At 48.9% G+C, this 13,297-nt stretch overlaps 1 protein-coding gene across 1 annotated transcript; it reads left to right on the top strand.

Annotated features, from left to right (window-relative positions):
• Positions 1-203: 203 nt before the first annotated feature.
• On the top strand, positions 204-11,508 carry CCDC68 (coiled-coil domain containing 68). The gene is made up of 10 exons (XM_056325146.1): positions 204-266; positions 4,334-4,476; positions 6,487-6,630; positions 7,178-7,303; positions 7,587-7,715; positions 8,777-8,859; positions 9,440-9,545; positions 10,348-10,431; positions 10,741-10,817; positions 11,321-11,508. Exons 1-10 carry the CDS (start codon positions 248-250, stop codon positions 11,385-11,387), a joined length of 978 nt encoding a protein of 325 aa, XP_056181121.1. The 5' UTR covers positions 204-247; the 3' UTR covers positions 11,388-11,508.
• Positions 11,509-13,297: the final 1,789 nt, after the last annotated feature.

The following is a 13,297-nucleotide window of genomic DNA, read 5'->3' as shown; positions in this document are numbered from 1 at the left end:
TGGGGGTGTGTAGGGGTGCCCCACGGGGGTCAGGGGGATGTGGGGGTGACCCTCTAGGACTGAGGCCCCCCGGGGCTGGGGGGTGGGTGGCAACTTGGAGCGTGGGTGTTTCCCCGGGGCTGGCGGGGCGGGGCGGGGCGGAGTGTCCCCGGGGCGGGTGTCCCGTCGAGCCGGGCGCAGGTGCGGGCGGAGCAGGGCCGGGCCCGGAGCAGGGCCGGGCCCGGAGCGGGGCTGCCCGGAGCGCGGCATGGCCGCTGCCGCCGGAGGTGAGTCTGCCCTGGCTGGGGGGCGCAGAGCCCCTTCTCCTGCCCCCGGCACCGAGCCTCGCGGACACCCGGAGACCCCCCTCCCCGAGCCCCCGGGGGCCTCTAGAAACCCCTTTTCCTTGCCCCGGGGGTCCCCAAAGAGCCCCTTCCCCGCGCCTGCTGCATGGGGGCTGCCAGGGCCGAGCCCCGCACCCAGCTCTGGGGAGGGGGCTGCCGGGTCTCAGGGCTCCCCGCGCCTACATTTGCCACATTTCCCCTCATGCGCGCACCCCAGGACCCCTGATCCACACGCACCCGGGTGACCCCGAGGTGCCACTCGCACCCGCCACTGTGTCCCTTCCATACAGCGTACCCCCCCCGCACCCCCCTTTCCCCTTGACCCCCTCCCCGTTTGTAAAGCCAAAGGGCATGGCTCTTGGCCAGTGTGTGGCTAATGCCACCTGGGCAAGTGAGCGAGCGGCTGGTGGCCGAAGGTCTGGGGGTTGTTTGCAAAGTGTCCCCCTGGTTTCTGTGCCCAGCTGCCTGCCCTGCTCGCCCCCCTGCTGGTCGCTGCTCGCCCCCGCCGCTTTTGTGCGGTGGGACAGTACAGAAAAGGGCCATTGAGGAGAGGCCGTCGTGTTGACGGCTGCGTTCGTGTGTTGGTGAAATCTGTTTCTCAGCGCTTGTGAGCATGGCGGTGACAACCAGCTGCTTGGCTGCGACGTGCCCAGGCACCCACAGCTGAAGGAATATTGTATCAACGCTGCTCTGGAAGGAGCCCGGTGTTCCTTTACCTGGCTGTTCCTGCAGTGTGCACAGGGGAAAAAAAAAACCAAAAACGCAGCAACCTTGCATTTGACTTACAGAGCTCAGCTGGAGACTGACATGGCGTTACTTTATCTAATTTATTATCCAATAATTGCAATTAAATGGAGTCATTTCAATGGGAATGACTCGGGTGCAGCCCTGCCCTGGTTCCATAGCCAGTGCCCCTGCCCAGCCTGGGAAGAGTTTTATGGTAAAAAAATACCCAGCCGGTGTGACTGCAGGTGAGCTTGGCTTTCTCAGATGTCCCCACAGGTGCCAGCCTGGCTGTGACAAGCCTCGCTGTCCCCTGCCTCGCTGCTCAGCACCTGCACCCCCTGTGCCCAGGGGACCTGTGTGCCCTGCGTCCCCTTTGCCCTGTCACTCTTTTGGGCCAGGGGAAAACCCAGCACTAAGGTGGCCAGGGAGCTGCACCACTTTCGGGCTAAGAGTGTAATAATAGAAATACTGTTTTACGTTCAATGTTACCCAAAATAATGTGATTCTGAATAATCTGTGATGTTCCTTATATAAGCAAGGGTGGTGCTATCCTGCTTGGCATGTCCTGGATTCTCTCTTGGGTGAGCTTTGGAGCAAGCAACCCATCACGAGCCAAAGCACAAAACCATGCATAAAGATGTATCTTGAATATATATGCGTAAAAATGACGTGAACTTTACTGCATTTGTCACGTCCGTGTTGACAGTCTTGAGCCTAGCAAAGAAAATTGTGTGTGCTTGACGGGTCACCGAAAGGTGAGTGTTTATAAAGGGAGGCAGCGGGATTTTTCGGCAAATGCTAAGCAGCTTAAATTGTGCCTTCTAGCAAGGGAAGTCTGTGATTAATAAGATGAACTTGGCACTTCTTTTTCTACTTGCTTCTGAAGTGCAAAGAGCGTTTGGGTGCTGCAGGCAGTTGCTTCCTGGGGTGCTCCCCCCGGCGCTGCTCTTTCAGTCGGGCGTTCTGGGGGCACCCACTGAGCATCCCCTTAGAGGGTCGCTGGGGGTGCTGAGCTCTGGGCTGGCAGCTTTGGTGTGATGCTCTTGGCTGCTACCCCCCTGGCATGGGGACAGAGGTGTGTTGAGATCCAGCTGTGCATCCCTGGGGGCTGCTGCTGTGCTGCAGTGGTTGCCCAGCTGGGCAAGGAGCACCCTCACAGGAGCTTCTGCCTCCCAGCCCAGGGCCGTCAGGTCAAGTCAGAGCGTTGTGCCTCTTAACTGCCTTCTCCTGGCTCAGCTGCTCCAGAGCTGAAACACATTTCCACTGCTGCCCTTATCCCTTGTTCAGGTTTCCGCCTGAATTACCCAGGCTGAAAGGAGAATTGATCCTGGGTTGCCTTTGTGTTGGGTAGCTGCTAGATTGCAGTCAGGAGGGAAAACAGCAGCCAGCAAGACAGAACAAACTTTATTTAACCCCTTGTAGCATCGGTGGGAACCATCCTCTGTTCCCACCTCTTCTGAGCCACAGCTGTAGGCATTTGGGATTTCTGCTTTATCTTCCAGCCTGGATAAATGGTGTCACTGTGAAATCAGGGGATGACATTTGAAGTGAGTGGTGGTCTTGGTTTTGCTGGTGGTGTGCGGTGTTTTTGTTTTTGGGGTTTTTTTGCTTGAGGTCAAAGCCCTCGAGGGTTGTGTTTGAATAACCAGCTCCTCTTTGCTATTTGAGTCGAAGCCATGGTAGGAAAGGTGATTTGCTCCTGTGCAACCTGCTTTTCTCCCTCTTTCCCATGCCCAGAATAGAGCAGTGTGGTGATGGCCGGGGATATGGCATCTGCTGATGCTCCTTGCTTTTAGAAGGAGGAGAATAGTAAAAAAAATAACAATAAGAGTTTCTATTTTATTGCTCTTTGAAATTGTAAATCACCAAAGAATTGGAGTTGTAAGTAGTAGCCCTGGGGCACTTAAAGCTCATGTGTTAAATTTCTTAAGCTTATTCGTAGTTAATTTCTAATTTAGCTTTCTGTTGTCTGCCTGGGACACAAGGTAATGGTACATGAGATGTCTGGTGTGGGTGAGCTGCTGCGGATCCACCTGGGCAGTTACACAAACCAGCTCTGTGCTGCTCTCTGTGGGAATGGCATTCCTTCTCCATCACAGCAATAAATGTTTCAAGATGCCTAATTATATTTTATTAGAAAATGTGCTAGTTAGTTAAGTGTGCTAGCCTACGCGATCTTCCTGGTAGTGCTGCAATACTTTGTGTGGGATGACTTGATGAAGACAAGAGTTTGGCTTGCAGCATCGGTGCTGTGCGGGCAGGAGCTAAACCGCAGGGGCCCCAAGACCTTGAACTTAAGTGTTTTAAAATAAATGCATTTGTAAATGAAATATCCTTGTAAATTATCTGTAAGCTTTGCAAAGTGCAACCGCTTTTCTTCTTTTCCACTGAGAGCCCATCCACACCCTCTGTGCTCCCTAAGTGGCTTTATTATTCCTCTGTGCTAACCTTAATTAGTTCCAGGTGCTTCAAATGAGCTTGTTACAAATCAGCTTGTCTGAGGGGCGCCTGGGAGCTCGCCCAGTACCTGGGATAGGGCTGGGAATGGGTGCCTGGAGATCCAGGCGCTCACTTCAGAGCTTTGCAGCTGACACTGGATGTCACCATTGTACAGCACAAACCCAACCGAGGGTGCTCGGGACTTCATTCTCCCTGCGTGATACGGGGCGGGGGAAGATTTATCTTCTGTCTGTTCCCGCCAGGTTGGCGGTTCGGGTTCCCCAACCCCCTGAGAGTTACGATACTATTCAAGTTTTGTGCTGCTTCTCAGATCTAAGCAGGACAGGCAATCCTGAACCTGATGAAACCCGGTTCAGCCCTGGGGTAGTTGTTGGGAATGTAGAATTCCCTGATGGCAGCGTGCAGGATCATCAGTTTTGGTTTGTAAACTTCACAGATGGATGGCAAAAGTTTTGGGTTGTTCTTAGATAAACTGCATGCATGTGTGAGTTGTTTTCTGCCTGGGATCACAGCCACATGGTTTTAAAATAATATAGGATTGGGGGGTAGGTTGCTAGTGAAAACTCATTGAAATCTTCAGTGAAAATAATGTGTGACTACATCTTTTTTCCCCCATCTATTAAAAAAAAAAAAAAAAAAGAAAAAAAACAGGTGTCTGCATTGGTTTTTAAGTGGTCCTTATTGTTTGGTGCTTTAAGCTTGTAATGCCTGCTTGGCTCCAGCTTGTCCCTAAAGCTGAAATGGAATTAAATGGGATGAAATAATGGAATTATTCTCCACCCTTGCATAAAGAAACAAGCCCCTCTCTTCTCTCCCTTGTACAGGACAGCGAAATGCACATATTGTGATGACTACCCTGCTACTCACTGAGCAAGTAATGCGAGAGGACCGTGGCTCGGAGGGAAACTACATCCTCTACGGATCCTCTCGTGCCCAAATCACTGAGGAAGCTGAATACGTGAAAAAGGTATTTCTGAAGTTGTCACTCTTTGCTTTGCTGGGAAACACGGTGAGCAAACCTCATAACCAGGGAAAGACGGAAAACCTGACCTGCGTGGCAGCACATGCTTGGAAATCCTTTTCATTTACACATGGAGTCTAGAAAGGCTATTTACTCCACAGTAGTGACTTAATTACAGCATACGCTCTCTTAGGTTGGGTTAAACCACTTTAAAACTGGTGAGGTTTTTTCCACCCCTCATTTAGGACTTTTGCAAGAGTTTTTTGTTGGGGTTGGGTGTCCCCACCCAACAGCCCTGCTTTTTGGTGGCAGAGCTGGGGCTGGCTGCTGGCAGGCGCCAGGAGGGGGATGCAGGGGGCACCAGGAGGAGGATGCAGGAGCCTGACCCTGGTCAGCAGCTCGGTGCTGGGGGACACTGAGGGGCTGTGGTGGACATAAGCATGTCCCCAGAGAGAGGTCTCAGCTTGGCAGCTGAAGTGAAAAGGTGTCCGGTAGTGTGACTGGGAGGGGGAGATGGAAAAGTGTTGGTTTGGGGTACCTGGAGGACCCATGTCTTGGGAGATGGGGGATGACCCGTGGGACAGGTAGATCCTGGAGGTGTTGGTCAGCAAAGCCGAGAGCATCTTGGAGAGCATGACGTACAGTAGTTTTGAGACCTGCAAAATAGTTTTAGGATGTTCCTTTCCTGAATGCCAGAAGAACAGAGCTTAATGAGTGCATTTAGTGGACTCTGGTGTGTAGTGACAGAAGGGAAGACCTCAGACTTCTAAGTTCAAAGAAATCAGATTTTTTCATTCCCTTTCCAATGAAATTTATGGAGTTGCAGAAATGTGACTTTAGAAATATTGTGATGAATTCTTAAGCATCTCATAATCCAAAATCATTCCTGTGAAGCAATTGCTGCAAAGAGAAGTGTATTCTGTGGTGGTGACCCCAGCTTGTGCAGGGCCTGGGAAGCAGCACCCTGCTTGATGCTGACACCCCCATGAATAGGTAGGACATCCCTTTTTTTTTTCCCCTTTTTTTTATAAGATATCTTGTGTGCAATGAGGCTCAGCCCAGTAGATCTGATATCTTATTTCTTTGCTCTGAGCAGCAGAGCATGGCAGTGATGATAGGGAAAGGCAGTTTTATTTCATCCCAGCTGAGCCCAGGAGGGTGCTGTGGAATGAGCGAAAGGAGGATCGGTGGGCTGAAACCCAGCTAATTAAGAAATAACTGATCCCAAAAAGTTCTTTTTAAAAAAACGCTTACTCCTTTCTCTGCGTGGTTGAGGGATGAAGTTGAAGAAAAGCCTCTGTAGTGAAAAAAGAACGATTTATGGTTGGAACCCTTTTAATAAGTACAGGCTTCCCTTTGTTTGTAGAGGTTTATTTTGAACAAATGAACTTGGCGTGAGGGAAGAAAGGCCACATAAATGCCAGCGTGTTCTGGCATAAATCTGGCGCTTGCAGGTCATGTTCCTTGCACATACCAGCTCAGGAGGTGAGCAGTGAGCTTGGGAACACCTGTGGGGGGGAAAATGGGGGTTAAGTGAGTTAAAACCACTTGAAACAAGGGGGTTTGAGCAAAGAGGCAGCCCCTAGGGAGCAAAGAGATTTGGAAATGTTGTGTCCAACCAGTTGAAATATGCTGGACTAAGAAGTATTTGTTTTAACGGGAAGTGCTGGGTAAATTACTGGCCTGCGTTTGTGCAGCCTCACCTACAGTGCAACATGCGCTGCGATATTCCCAAAAGCTGATTAATTCTATACCTGCGAACAACTCTGCAGAGAGTGGAAGGGAGCTATTTATCAGATTCGACATGCAAGTGTTTTCGAATGTAAAGCCCTGGAGAGCTGAACAAGCAGAATGTTTTAATTTGGGTTAATTCATGGAGGAGTTGTGCTGGAGCTGCCTGCCCCGTGTGAGCCTGAAAGGGGTGTTTATAAGAAGCCGGGTCTTTTAGAGTCGGAATGGTTGCTCAAGCTGTTTTTCCATTATTTTTAAAATAATTTCTGCATGCATTTTCTTTAGGAGCTTTCTCAAGTCTCAGGCAATAAAGCGGAGTCAAAGAGCCATGGCTGGAGCTGGAGCCGCAGGCCTGTCACAACGATGATGAAGGAAACAGAAGAGCAACTGCTGCTGGTCAGCAGGGAAAACCAACTGCTAAAGATCAAGGTGTGTTCAGGGTCTTTTTTTTTTTTTTTTCTTTAAGGTTTCGGATGGATACGTGTGCCTTGCAGCCCAGTTACAGTTGGGTCCCAGCTGCTGCAGCCCAGTGCCCGCTCAGCGATCCCCTTCCCTTCGGCAGGCTCCACTTTGCTTTCCCAGCTGCTGCAAACTCTTGGGTTCCAGCAGGCAACAAAATTGGTGTCAAAATCTGCTTGTGGGGACACATCCCACTTGTGGCTAGTGAGACGGCACAGGTGGCTCTGTTGGTAGCTGACAGCAGATGTATTTACAAGCAGTTGGAAGTGCCTCTCCCCTTTTAAGCCATCATCCTTTGTCAGGGGGGATGGCTCAGTACGGAACAAATCTGCCTTTATTTGGAAACGAAAATGCCTGTCGGATATCGCCCACAGGTGCTTAGGATTCCTTTCTTTTTGATTGATAAGGGTAAATACTGAAAGTTGGTCTTGTACAGAGGGCTGCGTTTTTGGCATGTGGTTATAACATCGTTTCTTTTAAAGCACAGTATGTTATGTGGTACAATTACTCTTTCTAGCTGGAGGCCACGAGAGAAGCAGGTGTACAGGCTCTCAGTTCTGCCTCCCAGAAACTGTATGAGAATTACCAGACTCAGTCAGAAGAACTTAAGAAAAGTCATGAGAATGAGAAGAACCAAATACAGGTACAGATCTCCCCCTGATGCTGGCATGGCCATCCTGTTCAGCATCCACATCTTTATACAGGCTCTGGCTCCGTGCTGCAAACTTAGATTTAAGAGCTACTGAGTACCTTCTGCTAAGTTAAATAGGAAAATTTAAAATTATTTGGTTTTATTCCTGAATCTTGGAATTGGGTTGGTAGAGTTGGCTTGAAATTCCTCCAGCTGCTGCGGCAGCCCCATCTCCGTCCTTGGCTGTGTTCACCCGCTCCTTGCGCTCCTGCATTCATGCCCTTCTTCATCCCAGGCTTACAATCTCCAACAAGAAGAAAAGCTCCAGCAAAGCTCAGAAACCACCAGCCGCCTTGCTGAAGGCATCAAGGAAAAATGGACCCACATCGCAGAGCTGGAGAGGCACGTGCAGAGGATGGAGGAGGTATGTCTGCCCGCTCTCGTTTCCATCCCTCCTGGCACTGGGGGTCCTGCTCTGGCCATGCCCGTGCTTGGGAAGAGCAGCTAGTTGCTCTCGGGGTTTGGGGCATGTTAGCTGTTGGAATTGGGATTGAAAAGGCTTCTGCCACGTTACCCCAAATTGAGACCCTTTAGCTGTAATTAGAAATAAAATGTGCAATTTGAACTCCCTCTTTCAGTTATGTCAATGCTTGCTTAAAAACTGTCGAGCATCGCGGTGAAGTCTGAATTTGTAGCTCTGAATGATTGCTACTCCTGAGTAGCTGCTCTTTCACCTTCCCCCATGGGCGTACTTCTGGCATTTGAACTGAAACTGTAGCCATCCTAGCACCGAAGACCCACTCCTTTTAACCCTCAGACCCCATCCCTGTGAGCATCCAACAACCCGGGTGGGCTCTGACGGTGGTAGCAACCTGATAGCTGCTCGCATGGAGACGTGCAGAAAACGTCTTCTTTATTGCCGATGTTCTTGGGTGGCGTTAGTTCCGTTGGTAGTGGTGGCACCGTGCATCATTGTGGTGTCTGCACTAAGTGGGCATTGCTCCTATAGAAGTGCCAGGCTGAAACTAAGCTTTTCCTGTCCTGGGGTTACCCTAAACACAGGGTCAACGGGTGTCTTTCTGTCCCCGTGGTGTGCAGGTGATTGTCCTGATACTGAGAGTTTTGTTACCAGTTTTGTTCAGCTTTTTCCCAGTGTGAACAAGGCTTTGAGAGGCGGATGGAGCAGTAGTACAGTCTGCCCTGGCTGCTGACCGTGGGCTCCAACCAGACCCAAGGATTTTGCTAATTAAGTAAAGAAGTGCTATTTTAAAAAGGTTTGGACTTTTCTTATGGCAAATTGGTACAGGCATCCCTTCTGGCTTTGATTCAGAGAGGTCAGACTGGTTTGTCTCTCTGTGTCTGAGAACAGGCAGAATTCACCACTAACAGAGTGGAACTGTTGAACCTACAGCCAAACTGCTTTTGCTAATCGAATGGCAGGAAATGTGATCTATTTTTTTTATATAATTTGAATTGTTTCCTTAGGAAAAGAAAACCCTGACAGAGAAGAAGATGTCATTTGAGAAGATGCTTCAACAGATGATGGCAAGGAAGGAAGACAGCAAACGGTGATTATGTGCATGTGCTAAAGTGTTTTCCTGTCTTTCTGGGGGATGGTTTCATGTAGGGTGCCAGCCACTCGCTTGCTCTAGTTCCTTCTGGGAGAAAAATTATTGACGATGAAAGCAGTTAGTTCAAATACTGACTTACCATGATTGCTTGAAGAAGCCAAGACAGATGTTCTACAGCTCTTAAGAGCTGATTCTACTGGAATTCCTAGTCCTGCTCCTTGCACCTCGCATGCACAAATTGTTTCTTTCCTGATTCTCGCGTCAAGTCGACGCTGCTTTGGTGATGTTGTGCATGTGGTAGATAAGGCAGTAGCCTTCATTATTTATGAATTTACTTATCAACAGCTAGTAAGGGTGGTCCCACCAGGCAAAATGTGTATCAGATTATGGTTTGACTTGTTTTGCTCAATAAAGCAGCTTTTATGTGTTTAGTTCTGTACGAATTACAGCCGTGCATCCTCAGGAACATCCTTGCTAGCATCAAGCTCATGAGTTGACACCAAGGTGGGAAAGGGGCTGGGTGGTGGGTCATTGATCCCTGGGGATTGAAGCCAGGATGCTCTGCTCTTGCCCGCAGGTGCCTGGATCTCCAGAGACAGATCTCCACCCTGCAGCATCAGATCTGCCACCTGCAGCACCTGATCCAGGCGCAGCACCACAGCCTGCGCAGCGTGATACAGGAGGTCAGGGTGGTGTGGGCTGTCCCACCGGGTGGGTGGGAAAAGAAAGAGGAGATGCTGGGATGTGGGCTCTTGCCTTAAGTGTGTATGCTGGGGATGAGCAGCTTGCTTGTCTTGCTGTGCCAGGTTCAGACATCTATATGCCTTTTAATATGGAAAAATCTAAAATATGGGGTTATTGTGTTGGAGTCAGCAATATTGGGCAGGCCCCTGGGGTTCTCCTAGTGTGTTCCTGGGAGGAATTTGGCTACCCCCTCCTTACCACACTCCCACCCAACCTGGGGATGCATCTGCCCTGCAGCTGGTTACACATGAAGTCAGTGAGGCTGGTCCTACGAGCAAAGCCAACAGGCTGGCATCCTAGGAAGGCTGCAACGACATTCAAAACAATCAGCCTGCGTTCCAAAGTCACGATATATAGCGTGAGCTGTTTTACTTACTGACTGCTTTCATACGCATCAGCTCCCACCAATATCCCCTCACCTTGCAGAGCACGTGCTTGCCTTTGCCCATCCGGCTAAGGTGAGGCCCTGCATTAATTGGCTTTTGTAGTCACGTTTCTGTGCAGGCAAGCAAGGGGTAGACTTGTTATCCGAAGGAAAATGCGACATCATGTGTTGAGAAATGGTTTTCTAAATCGGTCAGTCAATTAGTTTGAGTTTTTCTATGGGAAAAGACCAGGGATTTGAATGGCCTGCGATTCCCATGGTATGCTGAGGCATTTAACTCTGTGGCTTTGTTCGATACAGGGGAGTTTTGATCTAAGGCTTCAAATCTCTTACAAACTTTATTTCCTAATGCTTAGGCAGAGGAACTGAACAACACACTCAGAAGCCAAGATAAAAAAATAGAAAACCTGACAGAGAAGCTGGCTGCTCTGGAAGCACAGGTAAAATTGGAAAGTAAAAAATATTGAGGGGAGAGAGCAAAAGGAATTCTCTGGAGTCCGGGGGCCCTGCACGCTGCTGGGCTTATGTCAGCACAACATTGTTGGGGTGGCATTTCTTTGCACTGCATCTTTCACTTGGTTTAAAAAAGAACAAAATCCCAACCAAACAAAACCCCAACCAACCAATCAAAAAACCCAGGGCCCCCCAGGACCTTTCAGGAGGAGCAGCAGGTCCTAGCTGGCACCCAGGCTTGTCTCTTGTCTGCTGTGTTACGCTGAGAGGGGTTTGTTTCCTTTCTTTCCTTGCAGAGTAAAGAATTAAAAGACAGAGTGGCGTTCTGGTGTGGCCAGCCCAAGGCTAATGTTTCAAAAGCTACCTGGACAAAGTAAGTACCTGGGGAGGTACCGCAGGGCACGGGAACGGCTGAGCCCCTCCAGTGTCCCCGTGGGGCTCCGAGTGAGCAGAATCAGACCTTGCTGGGGGCAACCAAACTTCATCCTGCAGAGATCATGAAGGAGAGGGAAAACACGAGCTGTGCTACACACTTAGTAGCTAATGGCATGGCAGCTGTGCCCAGGTCCTGACTCCCTCGTAGCCATCCAGCGCAGAGGCGCAGTGCTCAGGGCATCGACCTCGGGCATCTGCAGAAGCCTGGGTATCCGTTCCAGATTTAATGGGAGCCTTTTCTGGGGCTACGGTCCTTTGCTGTACTGGGTCTGTGCTCAAGTTTCTGCCCTCAGTTAGCAGAACAGCCTTTTGAAGTCAGCACCTCCATAGCCAGGGCCACGGTTACAAACCTGGGACTGACTTCGTGTGTGCTTGGGGTGGGTTTAAGCCTGGCTTGGGGGTGTCTGAGCGACCTCTACCTTCCGGTGCTTCCCCCTGCAGCACCCCACGAGACTTTGGAGCACCCCCTTACCTGATGCTCACCAGGTTAAGGAAGCAAGAGAGCTAAAGGAACGACTGGACATTTGTCTCCTACCTTCATCAGGACTTTTTCTGCGTGTTGGAGCCTGCAATTTCTATGTCCTCTTTGTTACTGCAAAGCAACTTCAGCACCTGCTGCCTCTCTACGGAAGGTGGTGAAACACCTGGAAACAAGGCGAGAGAGGCAGTGAGCTCGTGGATGCCTGCACAGCCCAACGGCAGAGGCAGCCCCAGCCATACCTGAGGGATGCCAGACCAGCTCTGTGCCTGCCTCAGTGCAGGCACCCGCCTGCTTAATGCTGGGGTGAGGTGGGGGTGGCAGGTGCTGTGGGAGTGGGCAGTGCAGTATGCTGCCTGCCAAGTTACACTTCATCACCATTTAAGAGAGTGAGCTTTATAAATTGTACAGTTCCCCTGGCAAGTGTTTGGTCCTTTCCTGTCCCTCTTGGGAGAAACCTGAAGTCAGGGTGCCAATGCTGGCGTGCCGTGGGGCAGGCTGGGTGCTGGTGTGCGGCAAAGTTTGCAAATGCACCCTGAGCAACCCTCAGCCAGCCTGAAAAGCCCTGCCTCTCCCTCCCTGGTCCTCCACTTGTTTTCCTAAGCTGACAGATTGCTAACGCTGCGGAACTAAGCTGTACCTCTGCTTCCCCCCTAAAACAGCTGAGACAGTGGATCTAAAAATGTACTTTTATTCTGAAAATAACAGTGCAGAAACTGAGTCACAGGATACATTCCTCAGATGTATTACACAAACCCAGCCACCAGTGAATCAGTTGACAGTATGTTTTGAAGCCACGGGTACTTTGGTACAACAAAGTGACATTAACATCGGTAAGCAAGCGCCATGGTCCAGTGAAGGGGCATCTATAAGAAAAAATACTATTTGTGTTCAAGATAGTTTCAATCACAGTCATAGCAGTAGGCATAGCACAGATCTGTTGAAGACAAACAGAAAACATGCTTACAGTAGCATAACAGAAGGAAACACTTAAGCATCCTGTATCAATTACCGTGTAAGTGTTTATCTGGAAGGTGAAAGGTACATTAACAAAACCAAAGAAGAACCATTTAACTTCCGTAAGTAAGCTGAGTAAGATACAACAGGCTTCTAATATACAGTTTGTCCATTAAACCCTATTGCACAATGAGGATGGACAACTTTAGTGTCTGTTTTCTAAAGTTACATTTTAACTAGGTAACTGTATGGAACAAAAGCACATAGCAAAGAATCATTTCCTCTGTTGCCTTTAACTAGTTTAGAGAGAAATAATAATAGTAAATTAGAAACAGATCTGCCCAGCATCAAAGACAACAGTCCCAAGTCAACAGCATCCCCTGGAAAAAAACCCAACAAAACTTATCCTATATAGGGGTATGGGGTTTTTTTGGCAGGAGGGAATTGTGTTTAAAGTAGAACAATTATTAAGACAGGAAAGAAGCTGTGAAAATTTGGCTTTTGCTTTAAAGGTTCCTCAAGCCAGATCTCCTAGCAGTCAGGTAAAAAACCTTCATTTTTATAGCTTCACATCAGTTACAACACTTTTCTTTCTCCTTTTCTTTCTAAATAAGATCAGAGCATGGTCTGAAACTCCTGCAGTGTTCACACCTGTATAAAAATAGCAGTCACTTGAGGTTATTTTTACACTTGCTACTTTTCTTAAGTTATAGTGCCAAGAATAAAAAATTTAAAAGAAAAAAAAATATCTGGAGCTGTTATTTTAAGTGTAGGCTGAAAACTTCAGTTAGTTATATCCACGGATGGAAATAGTTCTAGGAGATAAAAGCTCTTACCCTGAAACAGTCCCAAAGAGTCGCTACAGAGCAGGTATCAAAACCACAACTTTCAATAAACTTCCTTAAATGAGCCAATCTTCTAAAATGTATGTATGACAACCCTTTACACATTCAGAATATTAAATAAGATGTAGCCTTCAGAAA

This window comes from Falco biarmicus, chromosome Z (genome assembly GCF_023638135.1).
Source record: "Falco biarmicus isolate bFalBia1 chromosome Z, bFalBia1.pri, whole genome shotgun sequence".
Lineage (NCBI taxonomy): Eukaryota > Metazoa > Chordata > Aves > Falconiformes > Falconidae > Falco > Falco biarmicus.
Note: the sequence above shows the minus strand (reverse complement) of the source record. Positions and strands in the feature narration are given on the sequence as shown.

Coding starts and splice junctions, on each gene's coding strand:
- CCDC68 (XM_056325146.1), top strand. Junction 9,546..10,347: donor TGCGCAGCGTGATACAGGAG/GTCAGGGTGGTG, acceptor CCTAATGCTTAG/GCAGAGGAACTGAACAACAC. Junction 10,432..10,740: donor TGGCTGCTCTGGAAGCACAG/GTAAAATTGGAA, acceptor CTTTCCTTGCAG/AGTAAAGAATTAAAAGACAG.